This window comes from Schistosoma haematobium, chromosome 2, assembly GCF_000699445.3.
Source record: "Schistosoma haematobium chromosome 2, whole genome shotgun sequence".
Taxonomy (NCBI): domain Eukaryota; kingdom Metazoa; phylum Platyhelminthes; class Trematoda; order Strigeidida; family Schistosomatidae; genus Schistosoma; species Schistosoma haematobium.
The window spans coordinates 14172917-14195938 of record NC_067197.1 but is presented as its reverse complement, the minus strand read 5'-3'; the positions used below and the strand labels follow the sequence as shown (position 1 = coordinate 14195938).

The window sequence follows — 23022 nt, the reverse complement described above, 5'->3', positions numbered from 1 at the left end:
ACAGGCGTAAGTAAGTAATATATCGATTTTAATAAAGTATGAATTATCACACTATTACCCATGAGGAGTATATTCTGATTAGTCTAAATATCTATAACGGGATAATTCAAATCTTACAATAACTAATATAAACGTTATAACCGTTACATAAGCTAGCAGTTATCTGGATTTAGTAACTCAATGAATAACTCATTAAACTTTTGATTCGAAAGGTACCGCGTTTGATTCACAGCGTGAATACTAACACTGGAATGCACCCGAATCGGGCTATCGCGTTCCAAATAGGGTAGAAGATATGTCCCATATTCTACTGTTAACTATAATTCATCTATGATTTGACATTATCAAGTGAATATTTACAAGGAAGCATATAGTTTCGACGTTGTCAAGTGTGAATTACACAGTTTGTGGTGTTAGCTACTTACATCCACATAAGTAGTTTATAATGATGGTCAAATATAGAATGTATTTCAGTGGAAGGTCGAGAGGGAAAGAATGGCAACGGAGAGCAATCGGTATGAAAGTGTATGAACAATGAAATCTGAGACGATGGACTGATATTTTACAAATTAACTATTCACGGTATGGTTCTCAGACTTTAGTGAGATGTTCTATAATTTTGTGCTCAAGTACATTTGGTTGTCTCCACTCTTGTTCTTGTTCACTACAAGTTTACTTGAAATAATAATGTATTAAGATGTATGCGATCCATGCTTTTACTCTTTTTTTTATTTCTCATATAGTGATTATCTGGGCCAGAAATTAGTTATAACTAGGCGTTTTTAAATAATCATAACCTTACAATATGTTTGATCATCAATGTGATTATGCAGTTGAATTATGACATAAAATTTAGATTCACTTATCCAACTATTAGATTGAATGATACATTTTAAGAAACTACCGAAAGGATCTATTGTTTAATTTGTTGTAGAATGGATATTTTGCAAATCAACTTTACATCGTTTAGCTAGAAATGAATGAAACTTCAGTCCGATTGTTCAAATGACGTTTAATATTATGATCCTCAAAAGTTATTGACACATGAACGAAAAAATGTGGAATTAATTTTATACAGTAGTAGGCGTATACCTCATTCAATCGATCACACAAACACAGAAACGATGCTTTAGATTTGATGATGAGTAACTAGAAAGTTTGATGAAACCTTGTTTATGGCCACTAAAACGTCAATAAGCTTTATATTCAGGAATAACTTGACATAGTCTTTCTCTGGATAAGCAAGCATATCTCATTTCAATTTCAAATATTTGATGGATCATTAATTACATTTTAACTGAGAATATAAAAATAATGAAAAACTCTAAATAATATTTTAAAATGCCGTGTTAATGTTTCCTACGACTTTATGCAGATCCCAAACTCATTTAGATCTGTTGAAGAGAGTCTATTATTCATTATGTTTATCTTAGTTTATGAATATCAAGTTATCCGTCACTGTCAGTTATTCTTATTGGTCGAAATGAGATATCCTGTCAAAGTATGAAGAATGTATTAAGGGACAGTTTGAGCGCCGTTACAGGGTAAAGATATCTACAATTAACGGAAAAAATGAAAATAAAGAGCATAGAACAATAACCTCAACAATTACTATAATATGTATGCGGATTCGCCTAAGCTAGGCTGTTTTATGACTTACTGATCTAGATAGGTATTTTTTGAACTAGTTATATTAACTAAGAAGAGTGTAAGTGTAAAATGTCTACAGGAAGGGAAGTTTTATAAGTAAGCTAGATAATAACAACAAATAAAGTCATATAACCTTATAGTGCCACTGTAGTGAAATTAGGTATATTTAAAGCTGTAGGAATATTTAAGGCAGTTACAGAGGAGACGTAAACTTTAATGCAACGAATAAATAATAAGAATGAATTGATTTTACGAAAAAATTGTGTCAGATTATTCCAGAGTCTTGAAAATTTACCGGTAAATTAATCATTGTCGAGCGAAGATTTAAGATGAGACCACTTCACTGATGATAAAGAGATATGAACGCTACAACTAAGTGTTTCAGCATACATTGTAGTGAAAGAAGACTTGGTGGGTATAACTAATTTATTACTAGTGCACAATTACACAGTGGTTGCTCCTTCATTTCTGTTAATGTCTTGATTGCTTTCACTTTCCTTATCTCTTCTATTTACTTCAATCTTCTCAACCTTCTGCTCGCAAACAGTTAGTAAGTAACCTCGTCGTCTGAATAATAATAATACTAACAGGTTGACGAACTGATCTAATGATTCTACCACATTGTTAGTTAATTCATATAATATAGAGTCACTAAATGTGATCACAGTGAACTTACTTTAGATTTATGAATTATTCTAGGAGCCCTGAAAAGATCCAGAACATTTGAAAAGTCTATTAAATAGGTTCGAATTAAATATGTCTTCTCTTCATCAATAACTATTATAATAGTTAAATTCATGAGTCGATTTAAGCTAAACCATCATTAAAAAACCTAGAAACATTGGATGACCATTTCATCTTAGTATGGAACTACTCAGTAGCGCGAATCTATGATCCCGGCATGCGTGACTCAAATCTAGTACCTTTAGTCTTGTGCGCAAACTCTTAACCTCCAAACCACTGAGTTGACATCCAACGATGTTAATGTCCAACTAATTTATAAAATCATAATTAAATAAACTCAATTTTGCTAATTTACAATCATTCAGTTTATTTCCTTTGTTTTCAGCTTGGTTAGCTAAATATAGTAAAATAAAATATATTTCTATTTATAGTCATTATTCAGTATCTTTTTTATGAAGAAATTCCTTACCATCACGCCCTTTTTCATTGTATTCATTTCATTTTATGTTTTCCTTTTACAACAAGATATATGTTATAACTTGTGACCGCCGATTAAAGGGCAGTGACTTATCGATCGGACCAAAGACGCGTAAAACACGTGCGAGCAGCCTAGAGTCCTGATTGGCCCTGCTTTCCGCCTAGTCCAGGTAGTTAAGTTCAGAACACCAATCCGAACCTCTGCGATATGAATCATTATATTTCAAACATACTGAGTTTATATACTAATCAAACAGACCACATCGTACCACAAAATACGAAACAACATTTGTGGCCAAATGTGGCTGTGAATGACGGAGGTAGTAATTAATATACTACTTATAACTCAAGAATGGTAAGACGTATAATAATAGTTTATGGGTCAAAATAAAGCTTATAATAAGAGGAATATGAATATGCATAGTTTAGTTACCTAATAATTATACAATAGAAATATACGTTTAGTATTGGTCCATCAATAGATCCCAAAAGTTACCATTCATTATTCTTGTCGGTACATAACAATATGTTAACTGATTAAAAGAAGAAAAAACAAGCAGAAATAGAAATCCCAACAAGAGAATTTTTAACAAAGAAAGAAAAATCAATATCAGTCCAAATTCTGTATTGATTTGTCCACTTTAAAAAGAAAAGAGTTAATAATTATCTAACCGTAACTAAATGACAATTCTCATGTTGTTTTCCATTTAAAGGTTATCAGTTCGTTGATTGAATAATCAGCTTTAATGTTTAATATGTATAAGAAGTTGATTTTTAAGAGAATAGTGATAGATGAATACGTAATCGTATAAATATTTAAATAAGTATAAATGTATACATTTCTGTTGTTTTCCAGATGACTTATAGTGATTCATTAACAGAAAAGTAATTTATCTGTTTTCCCACATCCAAACATATCTACGAATTCAGCTTCTCTTGTGGATAAAGTTGTATTGAAGGTATGGTCAAACAACTAAGCCAAGGAGTTAGCGAACATCTTCCTTCGTGGTTAGAAAAAGGTTTTATCTTGATACTACAAAGTACTTCCAGCTCTTAAAGGTTTTTCATTTTGTCTAATTGATTGCTTTTTTATCGATGAATTCATATAAATATTGATAATAAGGAAAGCCAACATGGAATGGTCAATATTAGATCATGGAGAATCTCGTTGATTCAAGGTACGCCACTTCACCCGAATCATACATACAGTCAGGTGAATCAGCTAAAGAGAAACACAAGTGAAAAACCAATGTAAAGAAGAAGAGATTGCCATCCACCAGATGAAGCCTAAACATAGAGTACAAAAATAGTATATTCATTCCCAAATTCTTTCATGATCTCAATTTTCCTTTCTATCTGCCATAATCTATGCATATTTTTTTTTCAAAACTAATATTTTTACCTCTTTCACAACTATCAATCAGCCATTATTACAACCTGTATTTACCTTTCTATAATAGCTATAAAGTGTTCAACTATGTTCACCTGAGAGCTTTTCACTAGCCGATTATAACATAACTTCAATATCTGGTTTTTTGTAAATAATTTGTAACAAGATACCATTTTGAGTTTTCTGTAGACTATCTATCTGATCACATCACTTCTACTTTATACTAATAGATTTTAATCATCAACTATAATATGACAGATTTAGTACACTGTCTTATTGTTATTATTATTACTATTATTGTGATTTCCTCTTTCAAGCAGAATACTTACCTTTAATTTATTAGTTAATGTATATTGAATGTTTGTTTCTAATTATTATACATCAAATAAGTTTTTAATAATGTTCAAATGATAGAAAACTTCAAAAGGGAATAAACTCATTTGGTTGATTGTAAATAAATAAATAATGCCCAAAGGAATCTTCAATTTAATATATTTTTTTTCCAAAGAAAAACATAAAACAATATTGATTTTTTTTGTTTTATTACTGAATGGGTATCAATTAATTATGATTATCTCACTTTTTTGTGAAAACAAACAAACAACACAGACAACAAACAAAACGAATAAACCAACCAAATATAAACTTATGAAATATAAATAATAAATTTGGAAAAATATCACAAAGGGGTTTTGTGATGATTTTATTAATTCTAATAATTGAGATTATGGTCAATTAAAGATAGTTGATTGTGGAAAGCTTGAAAGCAGTGAAAAACCGGTTCATCTTAGTATGGGATTCCTCATCAGTGCGCATACATGATCCCACTTCGCGAGATTTGAACCGGCGACCTTACAGTCTTGTGCGCGATGACTTAAAGTTTAGACTATTGAGATGGTTGGTCGCTGTTAGTGTGTGACTTCTATCAATCCACGAAATTGAGTGACACATCCACCATTGTCTCTAGTGAGTTACTATCTCACAACAGACCGGGTTAATCTCAACTGGTCATTTATTCATGATCTCATTTAGTAAAACTACTATGATATCCACAACCCCCCTTCTGGTAATAACCAACATATGCTCACTAGTGAAAGGCTTCAAGAAATATTTCCTGGAGTTCTAGTGAGAAATCGTGACCAGTGAAGTTCAGCCAGGTCTGTTGTGAGGCAGTAAGTCAATAATGACAATGGTGGACAGTGGTGTAATTTTGTGAATTAGTTGAAGATAGACATTAACACCGCTGGATGCCAACCGACTCAGTAGTCTAGAGGTTATTTGTCAAATTTGTTTTCACTTCATATTTATCAATTTGTTATCCACTGTTTCTTTATATTTGACGAACTTTGATGACCTTCAACATCACTTCTTCTATAATATAAAACTCGTAAATAAGTGAATACAATGAATTAAATAAAAACACACATTAATATGCTCAAATTGATGACGAAGTTGTTTATATTTATCATATGATTAGTGAAACACAACAATAATCAATTATTGGTATCATTATCAAGGTTCGATTTGATAATTCCGAATAAATTGAGCATCGGGTAGGTTGTTATAAATAAATAGTATATTTGTAATATCCCAATGAGTAGAAAAAATAAATTTTCTGACGTTTCAAAACTTGGATTAATTTTAATTTGGTTATTTATCCTCTGAAGAAGTAACTTACACTAAATCACGAAACGTCAGAAAATCTAGTTTTCCTACTCATTGGGATATTACAAATATACTATTTATTTATAATAAACAATTATTGTTTATTATTATTAAATAATATGTAATGATGGTCTAGAGGTTAAGCGCTCGTGTGTGAAACGGATAGATCCTGGGTTCGAATCTCGTGAGTCAGGATCATGGATAAGCACTGATGAGGATTCCCACCGTAGAACGAAACGACCGTCTGGTGCTTCCATGTTTTTCATAGTGATTTAGCTTCAATTGACTTATGATCTCAACTAATAGATTTTATAAAAGTCAATGATTTACAATTATCATTGATTATTTGTATAATAAAAATACTTTTCTTTCTAGAAGCATTCAAAATGAATAGAATTAGAGCAATTGTTTATTTTTATTTATTCTTTTTATTTTTTTATTTTTTATTTTTGATTGTAGGACCATTGTAAGTGAGTAGAAAAAAGAGGAAACTTTGAAACAAAAGTTGATGTATAATCAATATCATATTCAGTGTTCAATAATTGAGTTGATATGATGTATGTAAACAACTTTGATAAACATAAATTTCTTTTAATAATAATAATGATAATAATTGATTGGAAAAAATAAAGGAATTAAGTTATTCTATTAGGAAAACATTCATTTCAAAACTTATCATTCATAAAAATATATTGATTGAATGTATATTGAAATAAATAAGGTATTGTTGACTGATAGGTCTTGGGTTCAAATCTCGCGGGTAGCGGGATCGTGGATGCCTATTGCTGAGGAGTTTCATACTAGATTGAAACGGTCGTCCAGTGCTTCCAGGTTCTCCATATTGGTCTAGCTTCAAATAACTCATGATTTCAACTAGTGAAATTATATGTGATTATTCCTCTGAATTATAACTGTAAAACATTAGAAAAGCTTATTACCAAGTTGATTCTTACAAACAGTAACAACGATTATCAAACAAGTTAAACAAAACAAAATCGATAATGTTAGTTTATACAATATATGTGATAAAAATCAAATGGGATTATCTGATAAAATGATTCGAACAAATTTATAAAGGCAGTAAATATGATTCCTTTTTTAATGAAGTTGTGTCCAATCAACTGTATCATAAAACTTTCAGTTTTTTTTTCTAGACAATAATGGCAAGACTATAATTTATGGACAAACTAATCCAGTATAAAATAACAGGTCTCGGATTTTTGGCGCAAAAAATTCACCCATCCATTTGACTAAATAGAGTTTTGGCATTATAGCTGAAATCAGTTTATGATGAGAAACCTTAAATGTAATTCCAAACCGTAACCATCAACTGTGAATCATAATCCTCATTCTATAAACTGCTTTATAACCCTTATTTAGCCTTAGTAAGCAGGTAGACACGTTATTCAGTGGGACCCTCCCCTTTGATATCAATTAGGTTGCACGATGTTGTCGACTAGCTCTCTACTTTACTGACTGGGGATCTGACTCCAATTCGATTGTATGAATGATTGTTATTGATAAGTATATGCCGCTTATCCTCGTATATAATCATTAACTTAAATCCGCGTTTAGTGATTAACGGAATTAAATAAGTCAAATAACGAGAATGGACTTTTTAATAAATATATTTTGTATATGGAGCGAGTGGAATAGAGCGAAGCGAAACGACGAGCAGTGTAGATGGCGGGTAAGTCAACTTCATTTGGTGAGGCGTTAATCAAGATTTATAGTCACATAAAAATAAGTTACAGACATGTGATGAATAGGATAGGAAATGTGCACACACATATATTCGGTCATATAAAAACAGTCAAGATTGGTAAACGAATAATTAACAAGATCAAAATATGACTCAAATAGAATAAATAGATTGGCGTTCATAAATTATCGTTTCACTGATAATAATATCAAAGCATAATACAAAAATATAAGTTAATTGAATTTCTTCATAAGTAAGCAATAGTTTATACTGTTGATATTAGAATTGAATTAATCAATAACCAGAGTTGTATAGTTACTGTCACTAACTATATAGTTTTTATTTGATTTGTTCAGTCTAGATCACAGAATTTTCGCTTTCAGTATTATTGAAGCAACCACAAAGTATAAAAAAAAATCGGATCTTTCTACTTGATTAACTTCAATTTAACAAATAACAAGTTAGCAATGATAAATTCAATTAGTTCACTGATTGAAATCATGAGTCAATTGAAGCTAGACCACCATGGAAAACCTGAAATCACTGGACGGTCGTTTCGTCCTAGTATGGGACTCCTCAGTAGTGTGCATCCACGTCCTGAGTTCGAATCTCGCGGGGTGCAGGATCGTGGATGCGCAATCCAGGTTTTCTATGGTGGTTTAGCTTCAATCGACTCATGATTTCAATCAGTGAAATTTCTAAAATCTCCACAAAACCCCTTCTGATAAAATTGTATTATTAACTAATTAATATCCGGATATACATACTTTTTCACGCTTCAGTAATATAACGGGGTCTTTTTTTGTTTTACAATATGTTTATTAGCCTGTTTTTCTTTTCTATTTAGAAGAACTGAAGCGAGAATATTTATACGTATTATTAGTCATTGTTTGCTCTGATTGTTCCTTTTTGTAAAAGTGAATATATCATTAATTATACATATAGTTTATGTATATTCATTAAATAGAATGATTTGAATAAGAATTATAAAATAAGAGTAAGGAAAAATATTTATATTTTCATATATATTAAAATTAAAAAACTGATTCAAGCAGTAATGGGCATAATAATCAAAGATGGATAGTGGCTAGCAGTGAAATCTTGGATGTTCGTTTCATCTTATTTGGGACACGTCAGTTAGATATACTTACACCTCAGAGTTGATGTTCACTCTGGAACTCGAACCCAGTATTGTTCGTTTCAAACGTCATCGCGCTACCACTTAAACACCAAGTCCAGTTAGCCACTTTCTTGTACAATGAGTAGAAGTTTAAATTCACTTAGATTCGAGTCTCAGAGTGAACACCAACTCTGAGATGCAGATACATCCAGTTGACGAGTCTCAAATAGGACGAAACGCACATTCTCTATTTGATTACAAGTCACTATGCATCTTTGCATATAATGCTTGTGGATTAAGGCAATATTGAGGCAGTATGCACATATGCCAAAACAGACCGATCAACTGAAGTGCAAAAAGCATCAATGGGAAGATTCAAGTAAAACAATACTAAGTGAAGTAGTGGGCATAGTTTCTATATTAATTAATATTGTAAACAGGAAATTATTCAAATCATTTTTTTATTTGACACAATGTACTGTTATCAATTATCGTTAGTAGAGTAAGCATCTGTATATATCCCTATCATACTCAGTCTGAATGGTTCTCTTTTCAAGTATGTTTTGTTTAACTTTGATATTTTTTCACGGTTTTATCTACTAAACTAAAGGATTTCGTAGAACAAGTACTCTTTCTTCCTATTTTCCCTAAATTTTTCATGATCACAAACAACTTGGTATACTGACATTGAATCGAAATAAATTGATCTTATTGTACTTTGTATGAAGGATTTATCGAATTTTAAAATTTCCAAGAAGTAAAATTCTCAGAAAAATAAGATGTTTGTGGGGTAATTATTGTGATTATTATGATAAAATGTCATTATTAATTAGAGCAATGCTTGATGTCGAACAAAGGTTTCTTTAGATTTTGCTTATTTGTTAACAAAAATATAATTTCGTATTCAATCAAAAGAATAACAAAGTATCTTGACTTGTTTAATAGTTTCTTATATATAGTTGAATAATAGATGCCATACATAACACAGTCTTGAGATGGTGGAGATTTGTAGCTCAGGTGGATGATTTTGATGGAGTTTTGTTCTCTGATCCGGATGGTTTGATCGTGGAGCTCTCATCGTTCTTCTGAATGACATCACCAGCATATGGAGAAGTTCGAACACTTCACTTCTATCTGAAGTTTGTGATGATGATGTCGTTCAGAAGAACGATGAAAGCTCCATGACCAAACCATCCAGCTCAGAGAACAAAACTCCATCAAAATAATACAGTCTCTACATCTGACTGCTACTGCTGGTTACTATCCATCATTGCTTATAATGTTTATGATTTAAAGGAATATTGAGACAATCCGCACAGGATTCACATATACCAATATGAGAATGATCAATTGCAGTTCTAAGCATCAATAAGATGATTCAAACAAACAATACAAAAATGAATTTAAGAAGCAATTTTTAAATAATCTTCTTTCTTTTTTATTTCTTATAAACTAATCAAGGTCATCCTCCAAGCCTAATGGGATATTTATGAAAAAACCTACTGACTAAATTTCAAGGGAAATTAAATTTATTTCTCTTTATATAGTTTTTCCAATCTTTTTTGAGTATGATAAAAAGAAAGTGGGGCGTGGGGTTGGGAAACGATTGAACAGGAAAGAAAATAATTAAGCAAATAATTAAATTTACTGGTATTATAAGTAAATATATATGTTTTCTTTTAAATGGATGGAATGTGTATAGATTTGACCGTTTCACTAGTCAGTATCGACGGTGAACTGATCATACTGTTTTGGTCTCTTTATTTATTTGATCTGATTGAGTAAGTGAATTGTTCATTAGAAACACACAATGATGATATTTATCTTAGTAAAATGATCTTGACCTGTTAAATTGGAAAAAATCAATGATATGAGTTGGTTTTTAATGCTGTTCAAAAGTCAGTCAATGTAGATGCCCTATGAAAGCCATGCAGCACAGTGAATTATCCTTCATCTTAATGCTGGTTAAATGGACAATGGTATCACATGAAGTAATGTTCGTATAAAGGCTATGGTTGCAAAAAAGGAAACAGTAAGTTGCATAAAAAACCCACTGCAGAAGAACAATGTATCGATGTCATTTACCGAATTCTTATTTCACGGAATATGGATCTGGTGCCTTTAGCAACGAAATATTAGTACCTTATAACCGAATAGGAATTTGACGTGGAAGAAGATACGTAAGTTGGATGTTAAAAACACCATATTCACTTTCGACTTGATATAGCATCTGACATTACTGTTATCAGCCCAGGAACGTTGAAGAAAATTAGGGAATTGCCAGTGAGTACAACGAAGCAACTAGCTCGCAGTGCTTCTAGTGGAAAGTCAAATATCGTTGGAGAATTATACTGCACTGTATCTAAGTGTAATGCAACAGTATATTTTACAGATTAGGGGAAGTGTTAGGACATACACAAGACATGTATGTCAGATGCACGGTGATAGGAGGACAGTAACCACACAAGAGGGGATTTCACTTAACATATAGGTAGACACTTTTCAAAGGTGTTCTAATGAGCAAGGAGACAGAAAATACAGAAGAAGCAAGGTCGAAACAACTCAACCATCACTGGAAATTAATCGCAACGTAATACAGTGACAAGTTTACAAGTTGACTCCAGCAGGTAAGTCTCAAAAGGAAAGGTAATAAAATGGCTACCAGAAAGCACTTCCAGAGTCTCTAGACACAGCCCAACAGAATCTATGGAAAATCGGTGTAATATTATGTGATCAGACAAATGCTCGCCCGTTGGGTGGATTATAATAATGTTATAGCCTATACCAAAACCTAAAAATACACCTATTTTACTGTACATTTCGATAATTGTTGCAGCAAACCCATATCATGTTTCATTCTACATTCTGGTCTACGACGTCGAGGGTTCTATACGTTTAAGTGTCGCAGTTGTATGCTGTATTAGCCTTAATCAAGTAAGAAACCGTTATGCCCCGATAAGAATAATGAGTGGTAATTTTGGGATCCATTCGTGGACCAATGCTATACGTATATTTTACCGTATAATTGTTACTTAACTAAACTATTCTTATCGATTAAATGTTAAATATTTCTATGGCAGTCGACTGACTAAATCATCGATTAAATGCTTGAAAATACTTCCATGGTAATATCGATTATATACATATAATTGATATATATACGTTTGAATTGTGTTTGTAGCTCGCTGTGTGATCGCTCGTTTCTGGCTGTTTGCAGAATATATTTTCCCAATCCAAGCTTGGGCTTCTCCTTCTAGTTAGCGGGGCTGGGACGCATCAAATAGCTAGCTTACTAGTCTTTGGTCACTGAGTGTTTATTCTCGTTCGCAGATCAAGTGAACTCGTGATAACTTCAAACCTAGCAGGAACATAACAGAAACATATTATTATTAAACTTGCGCATCCGACATAACTAACAACGAATAGGCCACTAAAGGTTATCTAACTAGAAGAATGTCTGATCATGATAGTCCACCGGACATAAAATACAGTTTTACAAGTTTGTCGTAAACTACGAGGTCATGGTTATAAACTCAACATTTATTGAAGTAAAGTCATCGGACGCAATCGGAAAATTGAAATACTTTGTAATTAATGTGGTTCAGATAACTACCAATATTTTCATCTGTGGTAATCTTTAATGATAAAACAATACAAGAGATATAATCGTAAACCATCCGGTATTTACAAAATAAACCGTTAATCGTAAATTCTGTCGGTTCTCTTGCCTTCACAAACGTCAATATGGGATAGATCAGGACATAGCATTCTTTATTTAGGCAGCAAATTAGTTATGTGAACAAGTGACTGCAAGCTCTTATATTGTGCCTGTACTTTGTAAGTGTACCATATTTTTGGTTTTGATGATAACTTCTGTGATTCCTTCTAATTAATCCAGTAATCATATAGATGTATCTTAAAATTAACAAGCAAAGAAGTTATATTACGGTCATCATAAAAATTTCGTCCACCAGTTCAAATTAAGTGATCTAAAAGTAAATATGCAATGTCTTCTCTTAGATGGTAGAAAGTTGTGCAGAGATACTGTATAAAAATGAAGGCTCATTGAGAAAGTTCTTGTGGTTGCTGGTGGCTCAGCATAATCAATTGAGTAAATGTAAATCATTTATAACTTATTCAATTTTCATCTCATTATTCGATATTAGTTACAGTTGAAATTCAGTAGTATGTTTCCCTGATATAAGGAGAATCCCTTCAGTTTTCGGTTAGACTCTTTAGTTCCCATAATCAATGCAAGTCATTTTTTTCCTGTGTGATCAAACGTGTCTTAGATGGCTGGCAAACATTTTTTTAGATTTACATGAGCTACTTATTAACCATTTCAGTATCCATGAATGATAAGACACGTTTTTATGTGTTGAAAAAACTACATGTATTTATCGTCATCTCAACAATTGTCCCAAACAGTTCAAGAACAGTACATATTATTGAAGACTGCAGAGATTTACTGGGAAAGAATGGGTTTCGTTCTCAGATTCCAATGTTTCACTATTTGACTGACTGTTCCTAATCTAGATTGATTGAGGGTGTTCTTACTTCAACAAAATTCTGTGTAACTGGCAAAACAATTATATGTTACATGCACTATATTCGCGAACATACGAAAACTGGTGTGAATATGAGTTGACACGAGAGGATCGAACTTTATTATCTCCAAGAAATTTCCGACGTCTTTTCAGAAATACAAACAAGGAAGAAGACAATAATGATCAGTACGAACAAAGGTAGATTCATCATATTTACACATCATTAGGTACAAGTATTGTCAAAGATATCACATCACAACTCTTTGACAATGAAGAACACCTCTCCAACCATACAAAAATTTGATGATTCGATCCGATAGAGCTCACATTTCTGTCTTATGTGTCCCAACACTTTATAATGATAATTTAAAAATGACAGTCCCTGGAAGTATGAATTAACAAATATGGAAACCTGTTGGAAATTAAATTACCGAATAAACGAAACTCCAAGAATCTCAATAAACATTTGGAAATATACCATCCAAGTCAGTTGGAAACTAGCAGACAGATTGATTTTGGTCTAATCATTGATTATTGTGGAGAAATCATCCATCATTTTGTGAGCTGTCAGTTGTACAAAACAGCCAACGAGAACAGAAAAAAAGAGAAATATAATCAAGAACTTTTGATAGTATTGTCATCAGAATGGACTAAATTAACGCCTGTGTTATAATCGAAATACCTGCTTCTAACTGAACTAGGCTTACGTAGTACTGGGCAGTGACAACAAAAGTTTCTTGATTAAATCATCCATTTCAAAAGCACCCATCTAATCTATAAATTATATACAGAAATTTTCGTCAGTGAAGGTGCTAAGAAACAGCAATGCTGTTTGGAAAATGCTTTCATCTTGTTAATTTTCTTAAGACTAACAGGTTCAGCGTCTACAAAGAATGTATGCTAAGTTACCTATCGTCACAGATCCATTTACCACAACAGAATAATTAACAAATAAAAGCTGTTTATTTATAAAGGAAAGGTAGTATATACTAATTTGGCTAAAAAAATTGTGTGACGTGTTTTTCGAATAATGAAAAACTCAAGTTCTGAATAATACAGATGAAAATATAAGTAACAGCCAGCTAAAATATGTGCTGGTAAATCCCTGAAAATAGATAAGCTCTTGACTGTTGCGTTGTCATTTTTCCGAGGCTTTCTTAAGTTATATACTCACGATTCCACATAGCTATGTGCTAAGGCCTTCAATCTGCACACTCCGTGGTACCCAGGATTTCTCTTTAATTTAGTTGGGGTCCAGTCAGTCATATTTCAGACATTAAATAATTTTCGCCGTAGAATCATCCTATTTAAATAGTAGCTTCATTTTAGGTTGCAGGTAAATACAGTTGTTTCCTCTTTTACAACGAATGTCCAGATTGAATCGATTACTGACCAAAACTACTTTTAAAGTACATAAATATTTTCATAAAAAACATGAAATGATATACATACGTTACTGGGTAACAGAAAAATCACAAACATTGCATTGTAAAATCATAACGTACTTGGAATTCATCATAATTTCTTTTAATAACATATTTGGAAAACGATTAGATCTTCATTAAACTTTAATATACAGACTAAAGCTTGATGAAGATTTGATTGGAAACATTATCATTTACTTATATCTAATGTTAGAACTTTTAATTGTCCCGTTAATTATCATAAAAATGTATAAACTTATTGTGGGTTGATCATAACTCATAGTTCGATTTAGCATGGAGTTTAACCAAATTCGTTTGACAAATATAGGTTCAGATTGATATCATGAATAGTCCAGTGTTAGGCCACCATTGAAAACCTGTAATCACTGGACGTCCGTTTCGTCCTAATATGGGACTCCTCCGTAGCGCTCATCCACGACTCCACAAGCAGGGTGTACGAATGCTTAGACTCTAGACCATTGAACCGGCATTCAATGGTGTTAATGTCTAACGTCAATCAATCTACAATATTGCGCGACCGTCCATCATTGTTTTCAGTGTGTAAATGTCCCACAACAGACACGGTTAAACCCCACTGGCCACAGCTTCTCACTAAAATCCATCTTGAAGCTAGTCACTAGTGAGCAAATAAGTTCAGCAATATTCGTGTTTTCACCTGATGTTGGAAATCGAATTATTGAGAAAATGTATTCAATGTAACTTTTCTTACTTCTAGACCAGAAATATTTCTCTAGTATTCAACTAACTGAAAGTAATGATATATTAAATCATATACTGTTTTATATAGATAAAAAATACTTTGATCATCACAGCACGGTTTATGCGATGTCCAGTCACCTAAACTAGTAGCCACATTGTAACTTGGTCGATAGAATTTGATCTGCACTAAGGAGGACCTGACACACTGGGCATCGATCACTACCTAGTGATCAATCAATGGTGATGGGAATTGTAGTGATAATTCTAATTATTTATCAGTAAATACCAAAGCATAAAACAGAGACAAATTCAACTCAACGACTTACCATTCATTTATGGCAGTTACAAGTTAGCATTTAAAACAGATTGTAACTCATTACATTTTTAAATAATTCACTAAAAAAGCACTCATTGATATAAAAGAATTTCGTGGATTAGTGTAAGTTAGACATTAACACCGTTGGATACCGACCGGATCAGTGGTCTAGTGGTTAAGCGCCTGGAGCGAGACTGATAGGTCCTGGGTTTCGAATCCCGCGGTCGTGAATGCGCACTGATGAGGCGTCCCACAACAGGACGAAACGGCCATTCAGTGCTTCCAGGTTTTCCATTGTGGTCTAGCTTTAATTGACTCATGATCTCAACCACTGAAAAGATAAAACAACAATCAAAAGGTTAAATAAAGTAATAATTAAATTAATTTATTAAATCATTAAATCTACTAGTATTTAGTACATTGTAATGACGTAAGCAACTCCTTTTATGGCTGTACGCTTATCCATAGGTTAAGAAGTCCATTTGTATAAACGCTGTCATGAATATATATCTATTTGAAGTTAGTCGAAAATTTCATTACCTCATAATTTTAATTCTTTTTTAAAATAACTTCAATATCAGAATGGCAATTTGTGACGATTTTTAGTAATTTTAATAATTGAATTCATAAGGCAATGTAACCTAGACCATCATTGAAAACCTGGAAGCATTGGACGAACAGATCATGAATCAATTTACGCTATAGCAACTCACGTGCATTTGAGTTTGTTCACATTTAATTCGGCTGAGCCCTTTTGTTAACTTATTTGACTGACAGAGTCATCCATACTATAACAACTTTTCTATATCGTTGTACGTTTATTATTGTTGTGCTTGTATGAAATATGTATGCTTGAACATTGCTTACTGCCTATGCATTTATTGATTCTGCTAGCTTTATTATTAAATGTTTATTTGATTCGATGAGCCATTCATTTCCCTATATATATATACACTTAATCCTATACACTCTCGACTATCTGACTCACTCATTCACCTCTCTGCTCTGTGGTCTAGAGCTATCTGCTAATAAACTGTAGTCACTGCTTCGCTTTGCCTTCTGATCTCAAACACCTTTGAGGTTTATATAATAACGGTTGCGAGGGTGATTGGTTAACAAAGCACAGCCACTACAAAACCGTTGAATGCCAGCTCAATGATCTAAAGAGTTAAGCGTTAGATCGCTTTAGATCGAAAATCCTTGATTCAAATACCACTTTTCAAGATCATGGATGGATACGTACTATTGAGTAGTTTCATACTTACTTACGCCAGGTACTTCTCGTGATGGAGCATAGGCCGCTCACCAGCATTCTCCATCCAACCCTGTCCTGTGCAATCTTTTCTAGCTCTTTCCAGTTGTTATTAATCATTTTCATATCTGATTCTATTTCCCGATATAATATGTTCTTTCGCCTTCCTCTTTTCCACTTCCCTTCAGGATTCCAAGTTAGGGCTTGCCTCGTGATGTAGTTTGATGATTTGTGTAATGCATGTCCTATCCATTTCCATCGTCTTTTCCTGAATTCCTCCTCAGCTGGATGCTGGTTTGTTTTCTCCCACAATAGGCTGTTACTAATGGTATCCATCCAATGGATGTTGAGTATCTTGCGTAGACAACTATTTATAAATACTTGTACCTCTTCTAGAGTTACTGCCGGTCTCAAGCCCGAGTAAAGGAGAAGGGTTAGGCATATGGTTAGCGACCCCATCCCGTAGAAAACTAACTCGCTAAAAAAAACGCTAACCAGAGTAGTTTCATACTAAGACAAAATGACCGTTCATTGTTTTCACTAATAGTTTAACATTATTCAATCCATAAATTCAATTATTTAACTTCAATACCTTTAAATTTGTTTAAAACAACACCTACAATAAGAAATTTATTTCTTTCCAAAATATTTATGACACAGACACAGATACACACACACACAAAATAACCATCAAAGAATAAAATACTTGGAGGTGAAAAACAAGAAAAAAAAAGAATAATTTTACTAAACTATTTTAATGGAATTTAACATCAAGTAAATACTTTTTTTGTCCAGATACCATACCATCATAAAATGAAATCCAATTTGAAACTAACTGACAAATCCTAATTGTTGAATGAATTTCATTATTCCTTATTGTGGATTGTATAATTAACATTTTATAATTAGAAGCAACAAAAAATACAAATTGTGTGTGTGTGTGTGTGGAATTACTCTATTTCAATAAGTGATAGTAAACAGTAGTAAATAATTAATCTCAATATCCTTTGGATACACATCTATACATGTCATATTATTAGTGTACATATGTGTAAATGTGTGTATTTGTGTTGTAATTTTGTATATACTTGTGTTTTCTATGTTATTTTCATCTTTATTGTTTATTTGAATGATGCACACTTCACAAAAAAAGAACCAAAAATGTCTTAGACCACATGGAAATATAATAGAAGTTTGAATGTATTATCTAACCAATCATAAATGAGAGAATTACTATAAACTAACCGGTACTATCATTATTGTTATTATTATTTTGTTCTTTTACATCATTATTAATCATAATAAGGTACTTGTTACTATTAATAGTAGTATCATTACTACTATTAGTTCAATGTCCAATAATATTTCTTATGAAAACAGCAATATAAAAAAGAAGGAACACCACTAAATACTATTGTATAAATATACAAATTATACTTCATTGAATCACTAATTATCATCATCATCATCATCTCAGAATGTCAATTTCCAATGGTCACTATAATAATTACTTAAAAAAAGAAATCAATGGTCTTAGAAAATGGGAAGTAAATGGTCAACAAACTAATGGAAAATCAAGTCATATACAAGAAAATGAGAAACACAATATTAATCAGGATGGCAACTATGAAAATAGTTTACAGAATGAAGAACAAAATCATCAAATAAAAAATAGTTGTAAATTAAATGGGAATGAGAATGGGACAAAAAATGATACTTTAAAAATAGAAAAATTGGATAGTGATAATAACCATAGTTATATGAATGATAATGGTATTAATAATGAGAATTTTGTACCAATATGTAAACCTGGACGTTTCATTTGTCGGTAAGCCATGTACTATTAGATTTAATGTAATGTAATTCATATAAAATGTTTTCAATTAAAGTTTGATTATTAAACACTATTTAAATTATAATAAAATATCTCACAACAGACCTAGTTGAACTCCACTGGTAATGGCTTCTCACTGGAAATCCAGGAAACGTCTCTTGAAGTCAGTCACTAGTGAGCAGATGATTATTATGAGAAGGGGTTTTGTGGAGATGTCAGTTCACTGAAGACAATGGTTTACGGTGGCGCAATTTCATGGGTTGGATGAAGTTAGAGATTAACAGCGTTGGATGTCGGCTCAGTGGTCTGATAGTTAAGCGCTCGCGCGCGAGGCTGATAGATCCTGAGTTAGAATCTCGAGGGGGGCGAGATCGTGGATTCGCACTGCTGAGAAGTCTTGTGGTAGGACGAAAGGGTCGTACAGTGCTTCCACATTTTCCATGGTGATCTAGCTTCAATGGACTCATGATTTCAACTAGTGAAATTTCTAAAATCTCCACAAAACCCTTTCTCAATATAATAAAATAATTAAGAAAGTAATACAAACTACTATGAATATCATTACTAAGTTTATTGTAAAAAAGAAATGAAAATTTTCCACTGATCCGATTAGAAAGTGAACATCTATAAAATAGATGCTGATTAATTTATCGTCGATTTATAATGAATAAACTTAAATAGTGAATGGTTTTATTAGTATGAGGATTTTTAGAGAGACTAAACTGCAAAGTAAATTATAAACAGTGACTATACTAAAAAGGAATCAACTACTTTGATAGGTTAAATTATCAAACTTAATCGCTGTTATATAAGTTAAAAATACCACCATTCTTTATTTGGTAGAATAAAAGCAGTAAAAATGAATGAACTGGTGAATTGTTTGTCACAGATTTCATAGTATAATTAACATTATAGTTAAACATTGGATCTCGGTTCATTGATCTAGAGTTTAAGCGTTTGTGCACAGAACCGAAACCTCAATGTTTGAATCCCATTTGTGCACTTATATATGTTCACAGCTGATGAGTCGCACACTAAGAAGAAATGGTCATCTAGTTGGACGGCTATCTAGATGTTTAACTCTGATTTCGATGAAATTTAACAATCTCCACAACATTATACTAACAATAACAGGAAAAAAGATAAGGAAAATAATCAACACCGTTTGGTTACGGTTGCATAGTCTAATTTCGATTATCAATATGATCATATATTTAAACCAATAATCCAATGGATTTGATTCAAACACAAGTTCGAAACATTTTTTCTATTTGCTGATTATTGAAACAAAGACAATGGGAACTTATCTCATTGCAAATCGTTTAATCATCAGTAGTAAATAGTATTCTGATACTGCTTGTAGACATTATATATTATATATCGATTCAATTCACTTAAGAAATTCAAAGTTATCAATGAAAATTAATGTTTATTATTAATTTCTTACGAATAAATTTAGTTTAGAATGATAACCCAGTAATCAGACATATATTCAGTTGACAGGTTGTAATAAATCTTTTATTATATTAGTACACACTTACTGAAATGTTAGTACTTCTAGGCAGTTTGATAAGGTAAATAACCAGTGAACTTCAACCGGGTCTTTTGTGAGATAGTAACTCACTAAAGACAGAGGTGGACGGTCACACAGTTTCATGAATTGGTTGAGGTTAGACACCAACACCGTAGGATGCCGACCGGCTCAATGGTTTAGAGGTTCAGCGTTCGCGCGCGAGACTGATAGATCCTAGGTTCAAATCTCGTGAGGCGGGATCGTGATCGCACTGCTGAAGAGTCTTGTGGTGGGACGAAACGACCGTCTAGTGCTTCCAGGTTTTCCATGGTTGTTTATCTTCAGTTGATACATGAATTCAACGATAAAATTGTATTATTTATTCTGTTTGCTTCTGTAAAAGTTTATCAGGTTATCTATTACTGATCAAATTGTTAAAAGTCAAAATAGATATTTTTTTACCTTAAAAATATAATTCTCTATATTTAAAAAAGGATATTTCTTACAGCACACTTCAGTACATTTCATCAATCGTAAAGTAATTAACCTAAGTGTAATTTGCATATTATAATTTATTATTTATTGATAAATGTACTGGCCTTAATGATACATTTTGGGGATAAATTTATGTTTTTGGTTAAAAACTTGTATAACTACCAATTTTATCAGTAGTAATTGCTTTTAGAATAAAAATTAAGTGTAATTCTATTGAGTTTATAAACCAATCTATGTTAGGCAACCATTAAAAATCTGGAGGTACTGAACTACCATTTCATACTAGTATAGGACTACCGATGAGCGGCCTATGCTCCTTCACGAAGAGTAACAGGCGTAAGTAAGTAAGTAAGTAAGTAATAGGACTACCGAGCAGTTTGCATCCACGACCCCACAAATGGATATCGAATCCAGATCCTTCTGTCTCGTGCACTAACGTTTAATCTCTAGGTCACTGAGTCGGTATCCAACGGTATTAATTTTTAACTTCAATAGATCCATTTGATCCTTTGATTAATTACTAGATGTGGTTAAGATGGCTATATGAAATCTCTAAATATCCGAATTCTGTTTTGTATTGTGTATTTATCCCTTGACTTAAATTACAGATACATAATTTCTTAGTCTTTTCACGTCATTTCCACAACATTCTACTAAAAATAACAAGAAAAACATAGAGAAAATAATAAACATCGTTTGATTATGGTTGCGTAATTCAATTTTGATTACCAATAAGATCATATATTCAATTAAACGATACCAAGTAAATTTAAACTTCAACACATTGCACAAATAAGTGAATATCAGTATTCAGTAGCTAAGTGGGTAAAGTGATGGGGTTTGAAGCAAACAGTACTGAGTTCGAGTCCCAGAGGGAACATCAACTCTCAGATGCAGGTACTTCCATCTGACGAGTCACAAAAAGGACGAAATGTGCGTCCTAGATTGAACTGCTAGCCAATATCCATCTTTGCTTATAATGCTTGTGAATTAAGGCAATATCAAGGCAACATGCACAGTATGCACATATGCTGATAAGTGACTGATCAACTGCAGTCCTAGACAACAATGGGATGATTTAAACAAACAATACGAAATGATTTTTTAAATAACATTTTAAACTCATAAACTTCATGCTTTTACTTCAGAAAAAAATAAATGAACCGGTGTATTTACCATAATTCCACCACAAATACGTCCATCTATAAATTAATTTTTTTATCGACTAGTGTACAGGAATGAGTTTCAATGAAGAAGTTTGTTATATGAATGTCCGTTATTTATTTATTTGAAGGTACAACAGAACAGTACAGAGTTTTAATGTTTTATTTTGGAGTTTACCGAATAGTCTATAAACACAGAATGACATTGGGTTGAGCTTAGAAAGTTTATATCTTTAGATGTATAAGACACCTTTTGATCACTGAATTGGAGTTCAATAATCTAATTTCACACCATCAATCTACCTGCAGTATACTTAGTTAATACCATTCGTCGATTTATGAATGATTTTTGATATGGTTTATTTTATCAGTTATAGCTTTCTATTGTAAATTTAGCTTAATCTATCTTGTATTATTATTAGCTTTATTCAATATTATATTTTTGGCACAATATAGAAATTTCAGCACAAAATATTTCAGCAAGTTTCTTTTTTGTTACTTCTTGATCGGTCTTGACGATAAATTTTAAGTGATCACCATTTAAAAATTACCAGTCCAGTCAATCGACATCTAAATAATGTACATTTTTTTCGTTGTATATTGTCAGCGACCACGATATCTCTGACTGAACCTTTTATAACTTGTACAGCGAAATGGTGTACACTTTTCAAAAAACGCGCTTGAATAAGTTATTCGATCAATGACCATAATGATGTATTAAAACAAACAAAAGAAACAGATAACTTGTTGAAGTATCTTTACATGTCATTATTGAAGAAAATAAGGATTGTTTTCTCTATTCCCTTTAATGTTCTTTCCAACATTCCAACCCATACATAAAGTAAAAACAAAAAAAATTGTGCTACGATAAGCAGAATATTCTAAACATGAACTGATTTCTAAGCGTTAGTAACCTTTTGCATTAGTTTATAAAAGTATCATAATGTTAATAATTTATAAAACTTTATGGTTGCCAAATTCCATTTTTAAAATATTTTTTTCTAAAAAAACAGAAAAACAAAAAAAAGAAACACTTGGTGTTGCTTTACATGTATTTTTCCATTGTTATT

General features: G+C 32.1%; 1 protein-coding gene across 2 annotated transcripts in view; it reads left to right on the top strand.

Moving 5' to 3' along the window:
* Window positions 1-18135: 18135 nt before the first annotated feature.
* Window positions 18136-23022, top strand: part of MS3_00006264 (uncharacterized protein) — a gene marked incomplete at its 3' end in the record, with an annotated part of 35832 nt that continues 30945 nt past the window's right edge. For both annotated transcript variants that reach the window (XM_051214391.1, XM_012942445.3), the window contains exon 1: window positions 18136-18775. In XM_051214391.1, the coding sequence (XP_051067558.1) occupies window positions 18426-18775 (350 nt within the window). In that variant the 5' untranslated portion in view covers window positions 18136-18425. The remainder of the gene's footprint in view (window positions 18776-23022) is intronic.